The 25,378-nt window shown below is 53.9% G+C and overlaps 1 protein-coding gene across 3 annotated transcripts in view; it reads right to left on the reverse strand.

Annotated features, from left to right (window-relative positions):
- SORCS2 (sortilin related VPS10 domain containing receptor 2) overlaps nt 1–25,378 on the reverse strand; it is a 419,778-nt gene that overhangs the window by 67,023 nt on the left and 327,377 nt on the right. For all 3 annotated transcript variants that reach the window (XM_045075320.1, XM_045075323.1, XM_013045841.2), the window contains exon 4: nt 5,638–5,802. In XM_045075320.1, coding sequence (XP_044931255.1) covers nt 5,638–5,802 — 165 coding nt within the window. The remainder of the gene's footprint in view (nt 1–5,637; nt 5,803–25,378) is intronic.

Consider the following 25,378-nt stretch of genomic DNA (forward strand, 5'->3'; position numbering starts at 1 on the left):
AATACGTCTCATGAGGTCCTTGGAGGATCTGCACCTGCTGTTCAGTCTGGCTGGAATGCCCTTTCTTGTCTTCATTCAGTGTTCAGGACTCCACCGAAAGTCACCTGTTGGTCAGGCCTTGGCCAAGGTCAAAGCTCAGAAGTCCTGGTATTACAGAGCCAGGCTCAGAACCCAGTCCCTCAGGTCAAGAAGCCTGTGTCAGGGCTCAGGGCCCAGGACCCAGAGAGAACTGGGCTGCAATGCCTTCCCTTTGCTATACACTCCACTCTGGCCTGGAGGAGGGGTCCCCAGGGCATGCCCCCTTGTGCCGTCACCCACCTGGCACTGGGGGCCCTGGTGCTTCCGCTCCTTGTCTTCAGGACCCTCCTGCACCCTTCAGTCACTCCCCCTCCACCTCCACCTGGGACCTCCTCCTTGCCACCTGGCTTCTAGTAGATGCCCTACCTTTTAGGCCACAGGTTCAAGTCCCACATTCTGGATTCTTCCACCACCCCTGGCAGACCCCCTTCAGGACTCCTTCTTCCCCACAGCTCTAGAAAGAAGATCCTGTGGATCCCACCTCAGTGAGCTATCCTCATCCTAACCACAGCATCCTAACCATGGTGTCCTAGCCACATTGTTCTAATCACAGTATCTTAACCATAGTGTCCTTACCACAGTGTCCTAACCACAGCACCCAACCATGGTATCCTAACCACATTGTTCTAATCACAGTATCTTAACCACAACATCCTAACCATGGCATCCTAATCACAGCACCCTAACCAAGGTGTCCTAATCATGGCATCCTAACCATGGCATACTAACCACGGCATCCTAACCAAAATGTTCTAACCACATCATCCTAACCATGGCGTCCTAACCACAGGTTACCATAAGAAGATGCCTCACCTCAAGACACTGCCAGACACTCAACCGCAGCCTCTGGAGAGTCATGTTGCGTGGCCATGACTCCCGAATTTGTGAGTCCGCGGCAACAGTGAGGGCTTGTCCCTGTTCTTAACATATGCGGGGATTTCCTCTGTTAGGCCACTGTCCCCTGCTGTCAGCAGCACAAAGAAAATGCCCAAGACCATGAGATCTTGCTCCACAAGGAGGCTGAGCGTCTGTGAGCATCGTGGATGCCAGGGTCACCCAAACAAAGCACCAAGAATAGAGCCTAAGCAGCAGAGCCTGACTCTCTCTGTTCTGGTGCTGGGAGTCTGAGACCAAGATGTGGGCAGAGTTGGTTCTCGCTGAAGCCTCCCTGTTTGGTGTGTAGATGGCCATGATCCCCCCATGCCCTTATGTGGTCAACCCTCTTGCACATCTGTGTCCTGATGTCTCCTTCTTCTAAGGACACCTGTCATCCCGATCAGGTCCCACCCAGATGACCCATTTTAACTTAAATACCCCTTTAAAAGCCTCATCTCCAAATATGGTTACATCTGAGGTGCTGGGGGAGCGGTATAGATATTTTGGGAGGGGACACAACACAGCACATCCCAGAAGCCAACCTCCTACCCACTCCACCTCTGGTGTCCTCCTCCCACTTCTGCTGCCTGTGTCTCTGGGAGCTTCTCTGGACCCCTAGCCTAACATTGGCTGAGAGAACCCCACCCTCCAACCCCGAGCTCTGTGCTTGGTTTCTCCCCCTTCGTGGAGGTTTTGCTTCCTGCTCCTCTGGCTCAAGCTTCTGTAGCTCACCTCTCTGCAAGCCTAGCCCCAGACTGATCGCCACTGGGTGTGCTGGAGAAACGGACAAATTCAATTCTAGCACCAGGGCTGGCACACTTTTCTGGAAAGGGCCAGACGGTAAATAACTTTGGCTTTCCAGGCTGTGCAGTCTCTGTTGTCACGACTCCTCTCTGCCCCTGGAGCAGGCAAGCAGCCAGAGACAATACGGAAACGGATGGGCTTGCCTGTGTGCCAGCGAGACCTTAATTTGCAAAGTGGGTGCCAGGCCACCGTCTGCTGATGCCTGCTCCAGGGCACACGATATGAAATTATCACTTTCCTATTTAAAAAGGGCTTTTTGGAAAGTTTTCATGCCCTGGAACGTAAGATCCAGGAGCACAAGGAACTCATCCATTCTTGCTAAGCATGTGGAGTCATGCCGAGTCATGCAGTAGGTGCTTAGTAAATAGCTAATGGCTCAAGCGGCTGGAGGTCCTGAATTTTGGGAAAGGCCTCAGTGGGAGAGCCCAGCAGGAGGTACAGCCTTTCATGGAGGCCAGGTGCTGAGCTAAGAGCTTGTCAGTCTCCATTCACGTAATCCACATGTGCACGCATATAAGACGGGCCTCCATCCCTTTACCCATGAAAGAATGGGAGCTTAGAGAGGTAAGTAAGCTGCTCAAGGTCACACAGTGTTTGCTTGTGGACCTGACCGTGATACCCCTGTGGCTGACCGGTTCCCCCGGGAAAGATGCGAAATCCCCTCTCATCCTTTCTCTGGGCCATCTGAGTGACCAGCCTGGGGCTCCTTCCACCTCAGGTCTTAATTTATCCCTCTACAAATCGGGAGATAACCGCTTCCATCCTCGAATAGTGAGCAATTAAAAATGGGCGTGCAGCCATCCATTTCTGGTAATAAAGCCTTGGCGTTCGTGGACGGCATGACGCCCTGCCACGTGCCCTGAGGATGCCCACCCCGAGACACGGTGCCGCCTTTCCAATTTGCTCTTGTGGGAGGTGATTTTATAATGCACCATCAATTGGAGCAGAAATGGACTATTTCCCACTTAATACAAGACAAACACCAGCAAATAAATAAGAATAAATACACGGGGGACATCCTAGCCACTGCAGCAGACCCCAACCCAGTGGTGTCCCATGTAAAGGCTGACTGACTCCAGGTTGCTCGTCCAGGAAAGCATCAGAGGCCCTCTGACACAGAGACAACACGCTCGGAAGTCAGGGCAAGGGAGAAATGAAGATCAGAGGAAGGTCATTCAAAGACATGCGAGCTGATAGGTCTGCCAATGGACGCTCACGCCAGCTGCTGTGAACCCACACTTCTGTCTGCCCCTTCTTAGGGGAACCCTTGCCGGCCCCCCAGTGCCCCTGCCTGGACAGCTACTCCACTTTGCTTCACGGGTATAAACACAGACCCAGTTTCACGGGGGCTGGAGGATGGTGGGTGCTCGGTTTTCCTGAACTGCTTGTGCAGTCATCTCTGTTGTTCTGAAGTTGTATTAAAAAGTGAACATCTGGGGCACCTGGATGGCTCAGTGATTAAGCCTCTACCTCCGGCTCAGGTCATGATCTCAGGGTCCTGGGATCGAGCCCCACATCACGATCTCCGCTCCACAGGGAGTCTGCTTCCCCTCTCTCTCTGCCTACTTGTGATTTCTCTCTCTGTGTCAAATGAATAAATAAAATCTTAAAAAAAAAAAAAAAGTGAACATCTTTCCCAATACATTCGCTATGCCTTTCTTCAAACCCCCTCCTCCAGGAAGGCTTCCCAGATTGGTCATCCTAGGTGTCTTTTCTTCCCTACTAAGGTTCTGGAAGGCAGTCCCAGGCTCAGGTTAACTTCTCACAGTGCTGGGAAACAGAAGGGGTTCTTGATGGGGAAGAGAATAACACTTAACAGTTAGAGGGCTGTGCCTATAAGCAGGTCCCAGGGACGAGCACAGGGAACCAGGCGAGTCAGTTTGGTGCCGGTGGTCCCCACAGAGTTGGGGTGGGAAGGGGCTGCCCGGCTCTCACATTCCTTTGATCTCAGGACCCCAGTGCAGTTTGCTGAGCCTTGAAAGAAAAACCACGCATCAGGCTCTCTCCCCTCGGCAGGCTGCCTAGGCTCCGAATAAGGAAGCCTCACAGCACCCCAAGCTACAGTGCAGCACCGGGAAGAAACCTAGCCAACTCTCAGACCCAGAACCAGCAATAAGGCTTGCAGCTGGGTGTCACTGAGGTTTGGAGCTGTGTGTTCCTCTGCTTAGCAGACACCTGCCTAACGCACCAAGTCTGTGGGAATGCAGAGCCAGTGTGGTACCACGCACCCATCCACCTCTTGGAAGTCAGAGAGCTTTGAAAACCATACAACCCTAAAAAAAAAAAAAAAAAAAAAGACAAAAAAAAACCGACCCCCCAAAAAACCAAAAACCCCCAAGGCCCTATTGTCTCTATTACTAATTTCCTCAAATTCTTCATTGCTTTTGTAACTACAACGAAGCCCCTTTTCCTCCCCTTTTTCTTTCCCTTAGAGTCACAGCAAAGAACCGAGGAAAATCACCGAGATTTCAGCTCCATTAATTTTTCAGGGCACCATAAATTAAAGAGCAATTGCAACGCAGTCAATTTCTGCAGGAAAATAAGTCTCTGTGATTGTGCTTTAGTCTAATTACATGGAAGGCTAAGTAGTGCTATTAATACCCAGAAGCACACACTGTCCCAGAAGAAGGCGTCGGGAGCAAAGAGGCGGCCGGTGGGGCTGGAGGAACCCGGGGACGCCAGTCGGTGAGGTCCAGACTATGGTAAGGAGGCCAGGTCCTGCAACGAGCCGTGGCTCAGACCAGCCGAAATCGGCATTGGGAGGCCCTTGACCTGGGGGAACCCTCATGGGAGAAATCCATCATTCACTCACCGATTGATCCAACCGACGGGCACCCCTCCATCGATCCGTCCACCTCCCCCGTCCGTCATCACGCAGCCCCCGTCTGTCACCCACTCACCCTTCCACCCGTGCTCAGCTCCATGTCCATCCAGCCAACAAATAGCCTCAGCCAGGAGCTTGTGAGGAAATGCTGCAGAAACTGGGCAGAGTCCGTGCCCGCAAGGGGCTTACCCAGGAGTGGGTATGCGGGGAGCAGTCCCCACGCCGGCTGCAGTGGCTCCTCCACAAGCCACATGGACACCAGAAGCTGGAAAAGGCCCAGTCCCCCACCCCCACACTGGAGCTTCCAGGGGGAGCGTGTCCCTTGCAGACACCTCAATTTCGATCCAGCGAAACACATTTTGGACTTCTGGTCTCCCAAGCTGTGGGAGACCCCACGTCTGGCCAGCCATGGAGCGCGTGGTGATAGGAACGGATCCTGGTCTCCGTTGCAGCGAGGGCAGGTCCTCGTCCTCCTGTGCTCTCTGCGCCCTGCCTCACCTCCTGCTCAGGCCTCACCCCCTTCTGGGGCCAGCCCCGGGCACCCCTCTCCCTGGGCCTGGAAAGAACCCTCCACCATGTTCTTTCCATCAGCGGGTGGAGGGTCCCTTGGGCTCCTGTGGGGCCCTGGTGACACGGCTCCCAGAGAAAAGGACATGGACTTGGGATCTGAAGGACAAGTCACACCTACTGAAGGTAGAAAAGCATCCCAGGCCAGCAGAAGGGCCCGGCAAGGCCCAGCGTGGGAGGGTGTTTGGAATATTCTAGAAGTGGAAGAAGGTCTTATGGCGGTGCACCCGGAGGGGAGGCCGGGGGACAGTCCTAATAATTACCTAGTGTTCTTCAATCCTGTCTCACGTGTTTACCTGTGCCAAGTCCACCTCAGCCTGCTTGGTTCCTACACCCGGAGACCAACGATGGCAGCATCCAGACCCCCTGACCTTGGGTGGAAGGGTTCCGAGGACCCGGTGAGGAGCAGCCTGCATTGCCCCGCGACCTCACCAAAGGAGCAGCTGTGGGTGCCCTGGGGCCCAGACACCAGCTCCACCCCTGTTTACCTTGCCATCCTTGGTGTAGGCCAGGACCTTGTCCTCTTCCTTGGGGTGGAAAATCAGAGTCTCCACCGAGAAGGGGATGAGCTGCTTCTGGAAGGTGGCCCCCTCATCCGTGCTGAGGAACAGACTCTGGTCCCGGTCACTGAGCGAGGAGCTCAGCAGGACGATCTGGAACAGAAAGCAGGGTGGACGTGAGCTCCCGCTCTGCACCCAGCCCCTGCACTCAGCCGAGAGGGCGGGGCCGGAACCATGCCCCCTCCTCCCACCCTGCCCCACCCACTCCTGCTAATTAGTCACTCATTAATTCCCTCCACAACTCTGTCCCCCAGCCAGGCACTGTCCACAGGGCGAGGCCGACCACGAGCTGGGGTTTTCTGCCGTGAATAGTCCGTTCTATGGGGGCAGTGTGAGATACATCAGCGCGTCGCCCATTGTGGGTCTGACCGGCAGCCTGTGGAGACAAAGCAGGGGGGCTGGGGAGGCTGGGCTGGGGGCTGCGTGCAGAAGCAGAGCACTGGACCAGGTAGGGGGGCGACCCGGGACAGCAGGCGCCAGGTAGGAACTCGGATGTGAGGTGGCCGAGGGGGACGGGACTGGATAGGTAACAGTGTGTCTGGCTCCATGAGGCCTTAGAGGGCACTGTGGTGGGTGGAATGGGGACCCCGGAGAGACACCCCGTCCCTGCGTCCTCACCCTGGTTCCTGTGAAGGTGACCTCACTTAGAAGCGGGGTCTGCACAAGTGGGATCAACTTAAACATCTCAGGATGAGGTTATCCTGGGAACTGGCAGGCAAGGCGCCCATGGAGAGGATGAGGGACAGCCCCGCCACCTGCAGAATTCTCCCATGGGTGGGGGTCCCTCAAGGCCTCTCTTGGCTCTGCCCAGAGGGTCAAGGAATTTGGGGAAGCCGGCCTGTGGCCCTCTCTGTGTTTGTCCACTTCCCAAGCATGCAAGTACATACTCTCCTGGGCTGTGAGGTGCCCTGGGTCTTCCAGAAAGTTCAGGAAAGGCCGACTATGAGTCAGAACAGGTTGGCCCTGCTAACTACACACAGGGGACCAAAGGGACCCTCAGAAAGGGAGAAAAGGGGAAGAGGGAGAGACTTCCCTCCTTCCCCTGAGGCCAGAGAGGGTCGGCCAGTCTGGAGGGTTGGGAAGGCGATGTGGGCTCCTACCACTGTGAGTGGATCCCACCCCCCCAGACCACATGGTCAGCCCCCGGCAGCATGGGTGGACCCCCCCCAGACCACATAGTCAGCCCCCGGGAGCATGGGTGGGCCCAGTCTCTACCTCCACCCTCTTCTGGGAGTCCCAGTTCCCATGATGAAGCTGGGGGTAGTCTTCCTACCCACACACCTCATGGAAAGTTCTGGGCTCCTCACGGCCCCAAGGAGACTGTGACCTCTGTGACAGGGTCTGCAGGCTCCTCTTGGACTGGCCTCCCTCCCTGCCTCCTGCTTGTGAGCTGGCCACAGCCAGTGGGGTCCCCCCACGTACAGCCCTCTCCCCCCAACACCTGTTCCCTCTGTTTCCCCCTCACCCCCGGGGCCCAGTGGAGCCCCCTGATTCAAGGCCACAGGGGACCTGGTATTTGCCCAGCAAAAGCTCACCACCTGTCATGGAGGTAGCCTCTTCTCCCAGGACTGTGGCCCCTTGAGGCCAGAGCCAGGTCTGTGGGGTTTCCTGCTATCCTCTTCCCCACCCCCACCCCTGCAGGGCCTGGGGACTCCACACACTTATTGAATGAATGAATCAATGAATGAATCAATCAATAAATGAATGAACGAACAGATACCATGTGCTGATAGCATAGGGGTCAGGGCACACTCAACCTCAGATAGCCCAGTTCAAATTCCATGTCTGTGTGACCTGAAGCAAGCTGGCTGGCCATTCCCTGCCTCAGTTTCTTTGTCTGTAAAATGGGAGAAATAATATGGTGCCTGGCATTGGGCGATCCTGCAGTTAAAGTCTACTGTGAGTGTTCAAGACCACCACATCCTCACTAGAGCTCAGTGGGGCAGTTATGATCTCTGCTCGGTGGATGGGAAACTGAGGCACAGAGAGGGGAAGCAAACTGCCTCAGGTCACACACCGTGTAGGACAGAGTCAGGGTCTGGAGTTGAGAGGGAGCCCATGCAGGGTGGGGTGCTGGTGGGGCAGGGGGGTGGGACCAGCCCGGCACCGAGATGAGTTCTTCCTTCCCAGGGGCAGGGGCTATGGGACACTAAGCCCCCATCATGTGGATGCCCCACTGCGATGGGCTCCCTACACTCCAACATTTCCTCTAGAAGACGATGAAGCACACGGGGCAGAAATCAAGAATTGCACGAGCTCCTGTCTTTACAAACGGTATCTGATGCGCTCTTTCCAGGGGAACCCTGAGGAGTTGTGCAAGCCATAGCTGGTCTCCCCTAGCACAGATCCCGCCCTCGCCCACCAGCCAAGGGGGCCAAAGGAGAAGGGCAGGCAGGGCACTTCCAGAGCCTGCCTCTAGCGGCCGTGCTCTCAGAAGGTGGAGGAGCCTTGTGGGAGGTGTCCCTCGGGGGTGGTTTCCACACAGGAGAAGTGGAGGGGCCAAGAACGGCCACGTATAATCATCCCGGGAGTGTGGAATGACAAGGGCGCTCACGCACTCACAAAAAGAAGTGAGTGCAAATTTACGAGAGACTATGTATCTCCCAAAGACAAAATGTCAGGAAGCCTATGATAATTTTGCCGATGGTTACTGTATGAGAGTACACATGATCTTATCAGCAGAGGTGCACAGAAATGGGAGTGGAGGGCTCACTGTTCAGCCATCATATAAGAGGAAACGCCACCCCCTTGCGCTCCTGGGATGGACCTTGAGGGAGTCATGCCCAGTGGAAGATAAATGCCCCGAGATCAGGCTTGCAGGTAGACTCTTGTAAACAAAGCAAAGCCTGAGCTCACAGCTCCAGAGAATGGGTGGGTGCCGCAGGGGGTGGGTGGGCGAGGGGTGACGAGTCAGAAGGCCCGCACTGCCGGTTGCCAAGTGAGTAGGTCTCGGGCTGCCGTGGGCCCAGCGTGGTGACACACAGGAGTGTGGGTCTGGATGTGGCTGAGAGAGGGGGTCCTGAACAGTCTCCTCACGGGAAAGCATCGCTGTGACGTCGTGCGGCGGCGGATGGTAACCAGGCGTACAGGGACGATCGCTTCCCCGTAAAGACCGAATCATGATGTCCTACACTCGAAACTAAGGTAATGTTACATGTCAATTACACCTCAATTTTGAAAAAACCAATGAAAGCAACACGAGGACCTTAATAGTGGTTGTTTTTAAGTGGTGGAGTTAGAAGGAGTTTGTTTTCTTATTTTCAATGAACGCTGTAGCTTAGAATAGTTTTACCTTTACAGAAAGGTGGCAAGGATAGGACAGCGAGTCCCACAGCGCCCGATGCAGTGTTCTGTGCCAGGACAGCTCACATTGGTGTCAGACGTCTGTATGGTTAAGGACGCAGCATACCCACATATGTACGGTCTGAACCACAGACGCTACGTTCCATGAGTGGCTTTTCCTGGTCTGGGATCCCATCTAGGAACCCACATGACATTCAGGCGTCACTCCTCCTTAGCTCCTCTGGGCCGTGACTTTCTCAAACGCACCTTGTTTTTCTTGACCTTGACAGTGTTGAGAAACTCTGGTTGGGTCTTTTGCAGACTGACTCTGATTTCGGCTTATCTAGGCTTTTCTCGTGGTAAAAACTGGCGTCAGGGGTTTGGGGAAGGAAAGGCACAGAGGCGAGGACCCTTCTTGTTGCAGTGGGCCCAGAGGGGAGCCCACAGCCATGGTGCTTGCCTCACCAGCCTCGTGGTACGGGTCAGGGCTCCCCAGGGGAACGGGCTCTCCTTTCCTCCCCGTGTCCATGATGTCCTCTTGGAGGACAGCCCCCCACCCCCCCCCACCCCACACAGCCCACACCTGCAGTGTGGAGGGCGGCTCCCCTCCTTGAGGCAGAGGAGCTGTGAGCATTCTTGTGAATTCTTCTGCATGGGAGACTGGTCTCCTCACCCCTGCACTTACTGACTCATTTATTTACTGTGAACTCATGAATATTTATGTCAGACTTAGAGTTGTAATTCAAGGCTGTTCTGTTATCTCATTGCCCCAAGGCTCCCCCTCTGGCTAGTTGCAGGGGGGTGCGGGGCTTGGGTGGTCTCCTTTGCCACCACACCCCGCTTCTATTTCTAAATGTTGCTCTGTGCTGCACCTGGTCTCCCCGGATAATCGGGAAGAATGAAACAAGTCACCCAGATTTCTCACCCAGCGTCCTGGAGATGGCTGGGTTCACTCAGCATCCGCCCAAACATGTGGACCAGGCTCTGTGCCCCACCCCAGGGCGGCTGCCCACATGCCTGGCTCCTTGGAGCCATCTGGCCAGGGAAGCCCAAACATCACTCATCAAAACGCTTTCTCATGATGACGATTTCTCAATGTTCTTATGATGCAACGATTGACTTATCCACCTCCCCCAGGAGATTGTGCCTCTTGAGCGCAGGGATGGTGGCCTGACTCCTGTTCTGCTGGCACAGAGCCCAGAGCGCTGTGGGTTAATCCCTGCCTGATGGATACCGACTGAATGCATGCACGGGTGAATGAATAAAGAAGTCCATCTCAACCCTTGATTCCAAGAGGAATTGTTTGTCCACTCTTTTCCTCTGAGAGAACATTCCTAAGAACTATGGCAGAAGTCTGGAGATGGGACGTCATAACAAACCTCATTCACTTCTCCCTATTACCCAGAGCTTCACACATCAGAGAAGACTCATTCATTCACTCATTCATTGCTTCATTCTTCCGTTGGTGCTAAGACCACAGAGTCGAGCAAAGATTCAGGCGTGACCAGGACCTTGTGGCAGCAGAGCCAAGGGGGAAAGGAGAATCCAGGTACGGGGCCCAAAGGAAGGCTTCCTAGAAGAGGTGACCTCCCACCCCAGGTGAGCTTCGAAAAATGGATGGAAATTTAACTGGCAGACCCAGGGGAGGGTGTTTCAGTCAGAGAGGACAGCATGACAGGAGGGTGGGGGTCCCTGACCCGCCTCTCCCCCCACCCCCTGCCTCAGGCTCCAGGTGTCAGCCCCATAGAGCCCTGCTGTGTTTCTCTAGTTCCCCGAGACTGTTCACATCTTGACTGCCCTTCCATGCACGGTTCCCTTGAAGTAGAATGTGCGGTGGGACCAAGACTCCCCCAACCTCATCACAGATAATTCAGATTCAGATCTGACAATTTCAAAATGATACAAAACCCAAGTGTGATGAACTTAAAACAGCTTGTGAAAATGATCAGAGACCCCAATTCTGGGCCGCTTCCACAAAGCTGAATATTTCTCACTTAATTTTGCAGACGCCTCTGGCATGAGTTTATCCTGTTTTTATTCTGGGATGCCCTTCCCTTTTGTATCTGCTTGTCTAACACCTCCTTATCCACTGAGGCTCATTTCAAAGGTCACTGCCTCCAGGCAGCCCTCCGTGATAGGAGTCCTCTAGTAAATTTATTCCAATACCTCCTCCGCCCCTCTCTCCAGCATCTCAGGCATTCATCTGCTCCAGCCCAACATTCTTAGTGTTCTCTTTGGGAGTCTGCCTCCCCTCTAGGAAAGCCCTGTGTCTTCGTCAGGGCAATGCCTCCAGCCAGGACTACAAGGCTTGGTCCTGAGCAGGCACCAGGTACCCATAAACAGGTGTTGGTGCCACTCCCACACAGAATCAGGGCTCCTGGGACAGGGTCGCGGCTCCATCATGGCCCTCCTTGACGGCCGAGGCCCCGCCCATGGTGGAACTGCAGTGGAGAAACAAGAACCCGAGGAAGTTGTTCTGGCCGGGGGCCCAGCAATCTGGATTGGGGGCTATTTTGGGCCTCAGAGTGGGACAAGTAAGCCAGGAAAGATTGGGGGATGAGAAAGTGCTGACAAGGAAAGGATTACTAGAGCAAAGAAAACAAATCAATTAGCATAGTGCAGAGCGGAGGCTGGCAGACTGTTCTCCCAAATTGGGAACCAGACTATTTTCAACGGTGTATTTTTACTGTTTACTATTCCGGGCCAGCATATGGTACCTGCACTGGCTTCCGGGGGCCCACAAGGCTGGGTGTTTGGAAATCAGAGGCCATACGTTGGAGAGAAATATGGGACAGGTTCAGAGGACCAGCGACTCAGAGTGTGAGTCCCAGGACTGCCTATGTAATCCGCGGGGCCCCAAATGCAGGGCTCCTTGCTCAAGAAGAATGAGGAATTCCAACGTGGCAGCAAGCAAGCTTTACAGCAAGCACTAGGTCTGGGTCTAGAGCCTGCCTCCATCATCCCACAGGGATTCTGCTAATAAACTCTGGGACCCTTAGCCCCAGCGGCATGGAGGCTGCTGGAAGCACAGTGTGTCTGCCCCACCCGGGGGGAAATCAGCACTTTCTCAAAGTCCCTGGTGAGCCCTGAGCTCCCAGCCAAGGGATATCTGCTCTGGGCTGTAGTTCCTGATGGTTCTCAGCTCTGAGCCCACCAGCTGTGTGACACTGAGCACAGTGGCTGACTCTGCTTTGTTCCCCACTGAGTGACCATGAAATAAGCCACATGCCTCCCACGCCACGTCCTTCCTCTGGGATTCTGTAGCTCATGGCCACCCTCGCAACTACTCTGACGATGCTCCACAGGGTGGGGAAAATACGGATGAGAGCCCCAGGAGTCCAGCTAGACCACAACACAAACATGGGGGACACGCAGAGTGGGGCTTCAGGTCACCGTTACCCCTCTGAGCTGTGAGCTGTGCAGCGTTGGGAAAGCTAGTGTACCTCTCTGGGCTGCTGTTTCCTCATTTGTAAGTAGAGAGGAATCCCCGTTGCCGAGGCGACCAGAGGAATCAATGCACAAAGTGTGTAGCAGACCAGCCTGGTGCCTGGGACACAGCAAGCATCCCGAACCTGAGGGAACTCGCCATATGGGACAACTCGAATTACTGTCCCTGCAGGAGGTCACCAAGCCCTGTAGTGAGTCAGGATCACGTTGCTTAGTCAGGTCATCTGTGGTGATGAGAGCAAGGGGAAGTGTACGGCCCCCTGCACTATGAGACCCCAGGACAGACGTGGGCAGAGGGTACAGATGCTGCCCAGTGGAATGACCCCTCTCTCTCCAGTGCATGGGCTGGAGCATGGCCAGAGAGGCCAAGGGCCTGTGGAAGGTCACACTGCCAGCCAGGGTCTGTGGCTTCATCCCTCCCAACATCACCTGCCCGCACCGCTAGCACACAGCATGGCCGGTTTGCTAAGGAAGTAGCAGCACACACTAGGGTTCCTGCAGGAACACACTTGTGATGTCCAGAGAGACCCTGCCACCTTCAAGGGCTATGAGGACTGATATCCAGAGGTCTGCGGGTCCATCCAGAGCTTTGGGGATGGACTTCTGGCCACGCAAAGGGAGGGGCAGGGGACTTCTGTTCCTCTTCATCCTTCCCTTCTTCTCTTTGTCCCACGGTCTTGGTCCTGTTCTCACAAATCATTAACTGAGTCATTGAGCTGCACATCAGACCTCAGCCGGAAAACAAGCCCCTCAGGATGCCTGCCTCGGGGGAGCTCACAGAAGACAGTGGAAGGCTTTTAATGGTGGAGGCAGGGGGCCCTCCCCTAGGCTGGACTGGAATAGATGGGAGACTTTCTGGAAGTTTCTGCAGGAGGTGCACCCCAGGCTCCCAGTGGAGATGGGTCACAGCCACATGCAGAAAGACACTCCAGGGGGACAGGGCTGCCCATGTGCTATCCTGATGCAGGACTCAGGTTTTCTTCTCCACCAGGTCAGGAGACCTATCTGAACCCAAGGGCCAGACTCCTTTCTCTGACCCTCCCCACGCGCACAGGCGCCTCCAGGCCGGCTCCAGGCCGGCTCCCGCCTCCGCTGGCCCTGACTCCTGTTTGGACAAGCCCGCCTGAGCCGTATCCCTGCCGTGGGAACTGCATGTGGCTCTGCCCGCCCCCCCACTCAGGCCGCCAAGCGGCCTTCCCGAGGCCAAAGCTTCCCACAGGTCTCCCAGCCCCTCTCCTCCGAAAGGTGGTGCCAGCCTCCCAGCCTGTGTGGCCGCGGCACTCGCATACGTCACGGCTCTCAGAGCTCCACGTTTAAAAAGGGAAACAAACAGCATCCAGAAACTATTTCTCGCCTCTGCTAGGACTCCTTTTGGATGCGCCACAGATCTCTGATTTCCATTCAGAACCACAGCAAGGGGAGGATTTCTTATTTTAGTCTGCCCTTTACCAAGTTTATCCCTACAAGGGTCCCCACCCCAAGCCCCCCCGTCTCCCTGTCATCTGCAGTTACCTATTTAAAACCCAATCACCCGGTCTATTCCTGGCCAGACAGATGCTCCCAGAGAGGGACGCAGAAAACGGCTTTGACGCCAGGAGAGGCAGACAGCGGAGACCAACAAATCCAGCGGCATCCACCCTCCGGTCTTAAATTAGCAGCCGTGCACAGCGTCTCATCCACGCCTGGGTGAGTCATGATGAGCAAAAATAACTCTCCCACCCAGAGCCTCGCTCTTGTGGACGGATGCGTCCTGCTGGGATGTTCCGCACGCCCTCGGATCAGCTACCCACAGTCGTCGGAACTCATCACCCCACGACAGTCTCCGTGTGGGCAACCAGGAGCATGGAAGAGGTCACAGGAGACAGAGTCTGACTGCGCGGGGGGTTCTGCCATCTCTGTGTTCCATGACCTTGGGCAAGTCACTCTCCTCAACCTTAAATTGGAGACGGTAATCTCTTCCGTGCTGAGATCCCAAATTAGCTACCGTATTCAAAAGTGCTAGAGTACCCAAAGGCTCATCGTTATTTCTGTGCTTTCTTAAACCAGAAAGATCCATCACTGGAGAAGTCCAGGATAATCTGAATTTACGCAAATGCAAGCCTGCTGAAACCCCTTCAGGGTCACTCCTGAGGGGGACATTCATGACCGTGTCCCATGACCTCACCTGGGTGACCTCACCAGCCCACAGCCCCAGTTCCCACCACCCTGGATGCCCTCCAGCCACTCTATCCCCCGCCCCCCACCACCGCTGCAGCACCTTCACTATCAACTTAAGAATGCTTCCCACTTCGCCCAGACGCCCTTGGCCGTCTTCCCTCCCACTGCAGTGAAGGCTGAGGCCTGGGGCAGACTGGAGGCTGACGTGGAGGCCATGGAGGTCACCCGGGTGAGACAGCCCCGTGATGCCACAGAGAAGGCAGGCTCCAACACACTGCCGAGTCGGGAGTTTAGTGGGTTTGGCATGGAATGAACAGAACAAGGAAATGTGGGAACTCACCCAAGCTCTGGCCCAGCTGCTGGAGAGGAGGGCACAGGAGGAAGAGCTGGCTTAGGGCAGACGGAGGGGTGGCCCATTGGGAACCCTGCATTAGGGCGGCGGGCCCTGAGGGACACTTGGTGGAGGAAGGGGCTTGGGGTGACATCCGGGGAGAGTGCAGCTCCCTGGAAATCTGCACTGGGGACAGGTGTCTGGAAGTCACGTGGGCTGGGGGTTCTGGGGGTGGAGGAGCCCACCTGGGGTTGTGAGAACGATGTAAGTGCTAGCTGCAGGGGTGGGGGGGGGAGAACCAAGAGGAGCCCATGAGGAGGGGGTGAGGCAGCGGGACAGGCCACCCTGGGAGCCAACAGGGAGGACGCCCTCCAGTCCCCCAACCCTGCCCCACACCCCTGCCTGCCCACCTCCTGTGGGCCTGCACCCCGGGCCCAGAGTCCAGCCTTTCTTCACTCCGCCCTGCTGGCCCCAGGCCCTTCCTGCTGGGGCTCCCGCTCTGGAGGGCACTTTCCTGACCACAGGGCAGCCCCTCAACTCAGAGACCACCTGCTGGGGGGGAGTGGGGGGCTCTTCCTTCCGCATTTAAACAGGCCCCGATGCCAGCATATCCTATGGTCTTAAAGACAATTATTAACACTCTCGGTAAACATCTGCTTACATTATTTTTTTAATTGCGGTGAAGAGAGTAACACAAAACTCACGCTTTTAACCCTTGGAGCACACGGTTCAGCGGCATTAGACCGAGTCAGGGTGATGTCAGCCATTGGTCCCGGAGCTTTTCCGTCTCCCCGACCAGCTCCCCACACCCTCCTTTCACAGTGCCCCCCTGCCGTCACTGTCAACCCCTCCCCCCACTAAGATCACACTGTGGGGATCACATCTCTCTTGCTCGATACTGGATCCCAAACCCCCACCTGGGACACCGCAGGTGCTGAGCTGATCAGTGCGGAACAGTCTTGACCAAATAACACTGAAGTCTCTTTCTGGAGACATTTCTGGAAAATGTTTAACAGATGAGGGGGGAGGGGTGGCTGAGAGCAGCCCTTCTGAGCCCCCCACCCCGCCTCCGGGGACTGAGCCTTCTGACGCCACAGCCCCATCAGCCGTCAGCCTCCAAGTCCCTGCTCAGATGTCCCAAGGGCTTCCAGACCAGCCCTGACCCCGCGAAATTCTCTGGAACCATTCCACCCGATGTGAGGAGCAAACCCTGGTTCCTTTTTCTCAGGCCAACCCATCGCAGGCCTTACGTCCAGCCCGTCTGGTCAGAAAGGTCATTCGGCTGGTTCAGGTCCAAGCCTTGAGACATCTCAGCCCTTACCTACCAGCATCCAGGGCTTTTGCTAAGACCCCGAAGTGGCTTTGAACTTGGCCCCGACACATGGGTTCTCATTTTTCTGCAACAGCGACGAGATGGGGGATGTGCTTGGCTCCGCTTCACAGAGAACACCCAGAAGCCAAGAGGGGGAAAGGACCCGCTCAGGCCTACACAGGCTGAGAACCGTGACACCGGACTGAGATCCCACACTGGCTGAGGCTAACCACCTCCCCCTGCCTCCAGGTCAACCCTCGAGCTGACGGACATCCAGCGCAATTTAGAAAAACGTCCACACAAACACGATTAATGAATGGATTGTCAGGAAAGGGCTGGTTTGGACTTAATTACCAGCCTGACAATCACTCACGTGCCAGGAAACCTCTCCAAGAGCATTTGTAAATTCAACAGAGAGGTGAACCTTTTCCCTTTGGCCGGAGGCTGACTTGGAACGTCTTGCGTCGATCGATAGTAACTAGATAAGGCAAACATATTTCAGGCCATAAAAAAAAGAGCTCGTCGCCACTGTTTTATATCCTTGATTTATTAATAATCTTGCCCACCGCATTTGTGACATGAGAGGCCCCCACGGCCCCTCCCCCGTAATTATTGATGATCTCTGTTCTCTAAAGGGGCTCACACAGAGTTTTTGGAGTGAGCACAGTCTAATTGTGTTTTGTTTGGCTGTCTGAAGGTATTTTGCAGACAGAGCTAAAAGCCCACTTGCTGGGGTGGAGTGCGGTGGACAGCTAATTCTCCGGAATGACTGGTTCTGGAAGATTGTCTCGTATCAGGACAGCTGTATTAACTATGTACGATTCGATCTGTGAACAATTTGCTCATTCATCTGCTCCCTGATTGAACAGTGGCAAGCAAGAGGACGTAGGTCAGTCCCTGCTACGTCTCTTCGACGGGGACCCAGCAGCCTCCGGGAGAAAGATGGCGACTTTCGGAAGTAACTGTGGGATCGCTGAAGGCTTTCTCTTCAAACATTTGAGAACAGAGACCAAGGCAGGATTGCCAGCACCGGTCAGGCAGGTGAAAACGTCAAAACAGAGTCAACCAGCAGTCACTCTCCTCCCCTTCCCTGGAGGTGGACGTCTGACATGAATCCATGTCCACACCAGATGGTCAAGGCCACGGTCATCAACACGAGGGCTGTTGACATTCCATGGTCACAGATTCAAGTGGAAAGTCCTCTTTTGGGTGAGGACAGGTCATGACATGCTTGTATGTAGCACGGCTTCAGCACTTACTATATACCAGGCACTACACTAGATGCTCCCTGTATAGCTGGACAGCCCTCCAATGAAGTAGTTACTATCATTACCCCTGTTGGTGGATAAAGCAGGAGTGCCCAGGGAGGGCAGCAACCACACACAGGTGATGAGCTGGAGACAGGCTACCACCAAGGCATCCAGGCTGAACCTTGCACCTGCAGAGATGGGGAAGGGGCACGGAGTGTTCTTCCCATCACTGTTCACTCAGGTGTCCACAGAACCAATGTCAGCTCATGCTGGGGACCGAGTGGGGGCACTCTCGCTTTCCTTGGGCTTCATGGAGCCCACAGTCTTGTGGTGAGACAATGACCAAAGACATACATGAATGATGAATTATGAACCCTAAAGAGGGCCCAACCATTTAACATTGGGGGCGTTGTCTAGGAGGGCACCCATAAGACCAGAGAGACAGTGAGATGGGCCATGTCTGGCAGGAGGATGAGGAGGCCATGGGGCAGGGAGAGGGCTACAGGTGTAAAGAGGGTGGAGGTAGTAGGACCGGGTGTCCCCTGGGGGTGGCAGCGGGGAGTCTGGAAGAGTCTCTGGCTCTTGCCTGCAGCGCTGGAAGAAAAGCAGTGAACTGAGGGGGCTGGGTGCTTCCTGGTGCTGGACAAGAGCCTGTAGAGACTAACGACTGAGCAGGAATGTGAGGTGATGACCAGAGAGGACACTGCGAGGGAAGCCACGGGCCAGCGGTAGTGTCACTAATTGTCAAAGGTGGGGGACTAGTGTTCCCAGGCATCACAACGGTCAAAGGTGGGGTTCTGGTGTCCCTAAGTACCACTGATGGTCAAAGGTATCCCCAGGTACCCCCAGGTACCATTGATGGTCAAAAATGGGGAACTGGTATTCCCCGTGACGGTCAAAGGTAGGGTCCTGGTGTCCCCGGCTACCTACCACTGATGGTCTGGTGTCCCTGGGCATCACAGATGGTCAGTGGTGGGGCTCTGATGATCAAAGATGGGGTCTTGATGTCCCCGGGCATCACTGACCATCAAAGTAACCCAGGGTTACCACAGACACCTCCTAAGTGGTAAGGAGCTGTACAAACACACAGTGATAACAGGAGAAATGAGTGGTCTCCTCTGTCAATTCCTTCTCATCCTTCCACCGCAAATGAATGATGATTTAATTAAAGTTCTCAGGGAAAGAGCTCTGGAGTAGGTTTCCTGAGGGCTTTCAGCAGTCACGTGGAAACGGTTGTGAACCAAGGCTCTGGTTTCCGGGGAGGACCCTCAGCATAGATGTTTCCAGATGGAGACATATGGACAAGCGGCCAGCATCCAGGTTCCCAAGACCCCACCCCCACGGCACTCAGGGTGGAGGCCTGGCCCTCCCCCCTCCCACAGGCACAGACCTAGGAGAAGTTCAGGGTGGGTAGGTGGAATGAGGCAGGTCCAGCTGCTTCTGTCACTTAAGACAGTAACACCCAGAAATAGATGGCAGGCTAAGGTGCAGAGCTTCAGCTGGTGCCAGCCAGACCTGCATACTTCTGATGTTGGAATTGCTACAGCCGTGTCCCTTGAATGCCTCCAGTGACAAGGGGCTCCCTACCTCACAGATGGCATCAGTATTTTTCTTTATGACAAGCACAACTCTGCAAGGCACAGAAAAAAAACGGCTTTGGAATCTGGCAGACCTCTGCTGACTTCTGGCTATAAGCATACAGCAGGACGACCTTGACTTAGTTCAGTGGTCTCAGGAGGAGTGGGGACACCATCCACCCTTCTTGCTCCCCTCTCTGGCCTCTCTCTTCAACCAAGCCTCAGGTTGGTAGAAGAGCCTGGCACAGAGCACGGTGGTCCCTGGCTTTCCTCGATGGTGGCTCTGTCCCCCGTGGGAGCCAACCTGGGTGAAGGGCTGTGCCTGGGATAGGACGTGGATATTTCTGGGACCTCCTCAGCCCAGAATGCCATTAAACTCCCACCCTGTCTCTGATTTACTGGCTGTGCCCGTGTGTAGATGTGAGCGTGTGCAGAACTCACCAAGCCTGGTGGGCATCACGGCAATGATGCTGATGGAAGCAGGAACAACAACGAATATAGAAATAACAGTAACAGGAAAACCAGGTGTGGGGGGAGGCACTCACTGAGCCCAGACGCTCTCTGAGTGCGCTGCACACACTCACCCACTGGCTTCTCCCGAGAGGATCTTCTGGGGCTAGGTCCACTTTCCTGAGGGGTGAACACCCTGCCCAGAGCTCCGTCAGCTCGTAGGAGGCCGAGCTGGCGAGGGGAGCCCCTAGAGGACCCCTTTGTTCTGAGAAGCAGTAGAGCCTGGAAGACTGACCTGCCTGCCTGCCCAGGGTAGAGAAGGCAGCATAGCAGTGGGGAAGAGACCCTTGAAGTGGGACCTGTCATCCTGGTCCTTCTGCTTACTGACCCCCAGGCCTGCACTGCTGTGTCTAATCTGTAAGAAGAGAGCAGTCAGTCGATCTGCAGGCCGACCTGTGGAAACCAAGACAAACCCAGCCTTGCCAGCAGCATCAAGCCCCTATCACAGACACCAGGCTGGCAGATACCTCTGCCTCGTGACTGACCCTGCGGGGAGTACCAGCCCCCTACCCCATCGGGGCCAGCCACCAACATCTCACAGCAAACCCCTTTCCCAGAAAATTGCCTTCGGCTGACAGGAGCCCCTCACCTGGGAAGTTAAACCCTCCCCTGGTGGTCCCTAGACAGAGCTCCATGAGGAGAAGGGGGAAGGCTGGCCTCCTTGCCTCCAAGGGGGCCACTCTCTTTTGTGCTCCTGAACGTGTTGCCGATCAGACCTAGGTCTGACTCTGCCTGATAGCACGTTCCTCCTCAGCTGCTGCTTCTCTCAGGGTCCTTCTGAGTGTTTATCCTCAGTACAACAGCTGCACCGAATCCCTGCCTCGGGCTCTGCTTCTGGGGAACCTGACCTGAGGGCTGCTCCATTTTCTCAAAGCAGCCATCTACCCAGGTAGCCAGAAGGTCCTGAAGAGCAGGGGCTCTGGCAGCCTTGGTCACTCCGTGTCTCCCCAGGGTCTGGCATGTGGCAGGGAGGACTCCATAATCCACACAGTGTACACTGTGGGAAAGGATGAGGACTCCCTGTGAAAACCTGGGTCCACTGCACGCTGGCGTCCGTGCAATGAATCGTGCCATGTAATAAAGCAAAACTCTTAGCAAAAACAAGGGCCATTTTCCTCATATTTTTAAGACCAAGGAAAATAATCAATAGTGACGTAGAAAGGGGGCTGATCTTGGCAAGCAGGTGACCCTGTATTGTTCTTCTCCAGCAGGAACAAAACTTTAAGCAGCAAGAGAGGTACCAGGCTTGAGAAATGCCCAGCAGTTCCCCAGCCCAGGATACAGAAGAGGAGGAAGAGGGCCAGGTGCTGGCGGGAGACTCCCACCGAGGCAGCTCTGCTTCCAAAGTAGGAGGAGATGAAGTGTCTGGGCCTGGTTGGGGGAGGGCTGACAAAATCTGAGTGAGGACCCCTTCTTATGGTGCAACATCTTGATGTGTTTTAAGTCACACACACATACACACAGAAGCACACAGATGTGCGCACATACACACACACACACACACACAATTACGTTCCTAAAAGCAGCCCCTATCACAATGCAGTATGAGACACAAGTTGCAGCCTGACACCTGTTCTTGGTGGAGCCTCCAGACCCCCCTTAGCAGGGAAGGCAGGGCAACCACACCAGATGGTTCCCCATCAGGACTTGGAGCAGGGAGGTCAGTCACCTAGTCCAAATGCCTTACTTTACTGTTGAAGACGCTAGTGACCAAGGAGAGAGAGCCACCTCCCCACCTTGCCAAAGTCCACACCCCAGGCTGCCTAACACAAATGCCAGGATGAGAGACCCTCCCCACAGGAAACTTCCTGTCCTGTCCCTGGATAGGGACTGAAGAGGTGGCCAGTCCAGGGCAGGATTTGCAGGCCAGGAGGCTTCCAGGCTATTTGAAGAGAAGTACCTGCTGGGATGGGGCATGACGACGTGAGGTGGCTGGACGAGGGTACTGATCGGGCACAAGGGCAGTGTGCTCAGGACACAGCAGCTCAGAACTTGCTGATGCACTTGACCTCCAGGCTTTCGGCCTGCCTGGGGGTAGTGCTACCCTCTGGAAGTTTCTAAGTGCAGCACGATGTGTCTGAGATGCCCATTAGTAATGACTTCCAGGGGTCATGGAGACAGCAGGAGACCTGAGTGTGGTGTTGAGGGTGACAGCAGGGCTGGGTGGTTAACTGGGGTGTGTCTGCAGTATGTGAAGCCATGGGACTCAGTAGGGTCACGGGAAGAGGAGGACAACCGGGGGACTGGTAAACATCCCACCCCAGAGGGAAAGTTCCAGCTGAGAAGATGAAGTGGAATGGAAGGAAAGTGGGGAATACACAGTAAGTATGACTTGCCCCCTTTTACTGGTAAGGAAACTGAGCTCAAAAGACTCATCCCCAGAAACACAGCCAGGGAGGGGGGGCAGATTTTGAGCTCAAAGTTCTTAAACTTGAACTTCAGAACCAGAAGTGTTGCTTGGAATATGCTTCCCTCTTACACATGGTCAACATCTGTACATCTTCAAAAGCGAACCCGAAGTTCTCCTCTCCTATGAAACACTCCCTGCTGCATCACGGTGACCAGTCTTCCATTGTAGGTCCTCTGAAGCTTATACCCACCTCCACCTCAGTGTTTAGTCCACCTCAGGAGAGGAACTTGTGATCTAACTGGGCTGTGAGCTCCTTGAGGTCAGAGAATGTGTTCTATTCCTACTCCACCTCCTTGCTTGCCCAGAAACTTGGCATATGAGGAACTCTATAAGGCTTGTTGAATGGAAGGATGTATGCGTGGATGGATGGACAGACAGAGGGACAGACAAATGGATGGATGGATGGACAGACAGATGAATGGATGAATGGATGGATGGACAAATGGAAGGATGGATGGAAGCATGGATGGATGGACAGATGGACAGATGAATGGATGGATGGATGGATGGATGGATATATGGGTGGGTAGGCAGTTATATATATGGATGGGACAATCAACAGACAGCTAAATATACAGATAAATGACCCTTAGGTGGGTGGTTGGGTAGATGGCTGGCATCTGAAAAACAATAAGATTTGCTGGAAAGACAATAAGATTTGCAGTCAAAACATTCAGAACTTAGTCCTGGCCTCTTACGCGCTGGCTGGCAGGCACCACAAGGCCCCCAGGGCTGGACCCTGGGCTCCTCACCTTTATGAGTGACCAGTTGTCTCTCTGCTGGGACTCTGAGAGGCTCAGCGGGGCCATGAGAGCAGGTCAGGGAGTGCACGGGGCTGTGGACACGTGAGGCAGCCCCTGGGAGCCTGGCACATTACGCATCACCATGGAGCAGTCTGTGCCAGAAATCACCTCCAAAATGTACATCAAGAGGACATAATTTCCACATGGCTGGCTTTAAAACCAAGTAATTAAGTGGTTTTACAGTCAGTTTTTAAAACAAGCTCTTTAAGTTTTGAGTATAAAGCCATGTCCCTATAATAGCCAAGTTGCTCTGTTTTCTGATTTCTGTTGCAATGGATTTTATAATTAGGCAGAAAAAAAAATCTATTCCTGGGCTGATGACACTTTGTTTGGTCTGGTGAGACCTCACCAACTTACAGAGATGGGGCTTCCTCAGGACCTAGACCAAGCAGGAGTCTTTTGGGGGTTCATGGTACAGAGGATGATGGACAACACACAGGGCAGCCTGGCTGTGTTGGAGGGACAGCAAGGGGCACAGGCTGTGTGTAAGTGTGCATGTGCACATATGTGTGTGTTCAAGTAGGTGTGTATGGGGACACTTAGAGGAGGTATCCCACCCAGCCTGGATGAGGAGAGTCAAGGAAGCCTCCAGATGAAGGCTGTTCTCTAGCTAGGGCTTCTGTGGCACAGTGATGCTGGAGTCATCCAGCACGTTCAACCTCATTTTGCTCCAGGCCTGCTCTGGAGGCTGGAGTCCAAGTGAAGTGAAGGCTGACAGAAAACACAGGATGCCTGTTTAAATCTGAATTTTTGATAAACAAGTAAGCTTTTAGTCTGAGTAGTTCCCCAATGTTGCATATTTTTAGTACAAGTATACCATATTTGTGATATGCTGAAAATAATTTACTGTTCAGATGAAATTTAAATTTAACTAACTGCATTTGTTTTTGTTTTTGCTCAATCTGGCAACCCTGTGAAGGACTCAAGGCACTGGAGTGGATAATACAGGCCTGCTGCTCACCTCTGGCTGGCCCTGAGGCCAGTGGTGGCCCTTCATTGCCTCAGTGGTAAGCACCAAAATGGAGGATAATTCTTTGGATCTGTGACAGCTCAGAGGAGTCACCGAGCCTCTCTAGGGTAGTTAAGGAGGGCTTCTTGGAGGAGGTTTCCTTGAAGGATGAATGAGTTACTTAGGGAGTATTATTTTAGGAGAAAGCTATTTCAGGTGCTAGAAAAGTAACATTGGTGGGCACAAGGACACTTGACAGATATGTTAGGAGTTGGAGGGCATTGGGACTAAGAGGAATGTAACACCCTCCCTCTGAGATTGCCCAGAATGTGATATGGCTGCTATTACCATTTAAAAGGTGGAAGTAGCCCCCAGGGTATGTTCCTTGAGGAATGGTTGGCATCTTTTTACTGGGAAAAAGATTTCCCTTCCTACAGGCCAAGGTAGCCCACTTCAGAGTTCATAGCCTGACAAGTAGATTTCAGCCCCATTCACCCACAGTGAAGTGCCCTTGTGCGGTGTGCAGCCTTCCCAATGGTGTGTGGTGGCCCTGACTTTAAGCCCCTATCTTGCTCACTGCTATATCCCCAGATCCTACAGCAATGTCAGATAAATCTCTGATAAATCAGTATTTAGTGGTTGAGGCTGAGTAGATGGATGGATGGGTGCATGGATGGATGGATAAATACATGGATGGATGGATCATGCATACATGGATACATGGGATGGATGGATGAATGGATTGGATGGATGATGGATACATGGTTGCATGGATGGATGGATGATGGTTGCATGCATGGATGGATGGGTAGATGATGGATGCATGAATGGATAATGAACAGATGGATGGATGCATTGGATGGATGATGGATGCATGAATAGATGGATGTGTGGATGACAGAGGGATGGATGGATGAATGGATGGATGAATAAATACAGGGATGAATGATGGATAGATTAATGGATGGATTGGGTAGATGATGGATACATGGATGATGGATGGATGGACAGATATACATGGATGGATGGATGGATTGGATGGATGATGGATACATGAATGGATGGATGGATGCATGGATGGATAACGGATGCATAAATGGATAATGGATGGATGGATGATCAATGAAAGGATACATGGACAGATAGAGAGAAGAATGGGTGGACGATGAATGAATGCATGGAAAGAGGGATGGGTGGTTGAGTGGATGGACGAATCACAAGTTTCAGGATGGCAGGATCCAGACCCTCCATCTGGGGCCTCACATCTAGGTGCTGAGCAGCTGCTTGCACTAGGAAATCAAGGAACAGTAGTGGAATTGGAGGGACCCCCCATTTTCCAGGACCAAGCAGTTTTCGTAAGGGTCATATCTGGCAAATTGTGTGGGATGCATGTACTCCTTTGGTCTTTAGTGGGTCCCCTTCTCTGAGGCTAACCTCAGAGTTATGTGTGTATATTGGGGCTAGCCTGTCCCTTAGTTGGTGGATGTGACTTTCCACCCTCCTGTGAGTGGGGACAGATTGCCTCCAAGGGACAGCACAGAGATGATCGGACTCAATTGCCCCACTGAGCAGCTGTCCACTGCCTCTTTGTTCTCAATGCTTTCTTCTCTGTCTTACTTATTGGGTTATTTAGGTAATCTT

The sequence above is a fragment of the Mustela putorius genome, unplaced genomic scaffold (assembly GCF_011764305.1).
Source record: "Mustela putorius furo isolate JIRA1106 unplaced genomic scaffold, ASM1176430v1.1 tig00000083_pilon_pilon_pilon, whole genome shotgun sequence".
NCBI lineage: Eukaryota > Metazoa > Chordata > Mammalia > Carnivora > Mustelidae > Mustela > Mustela putorius.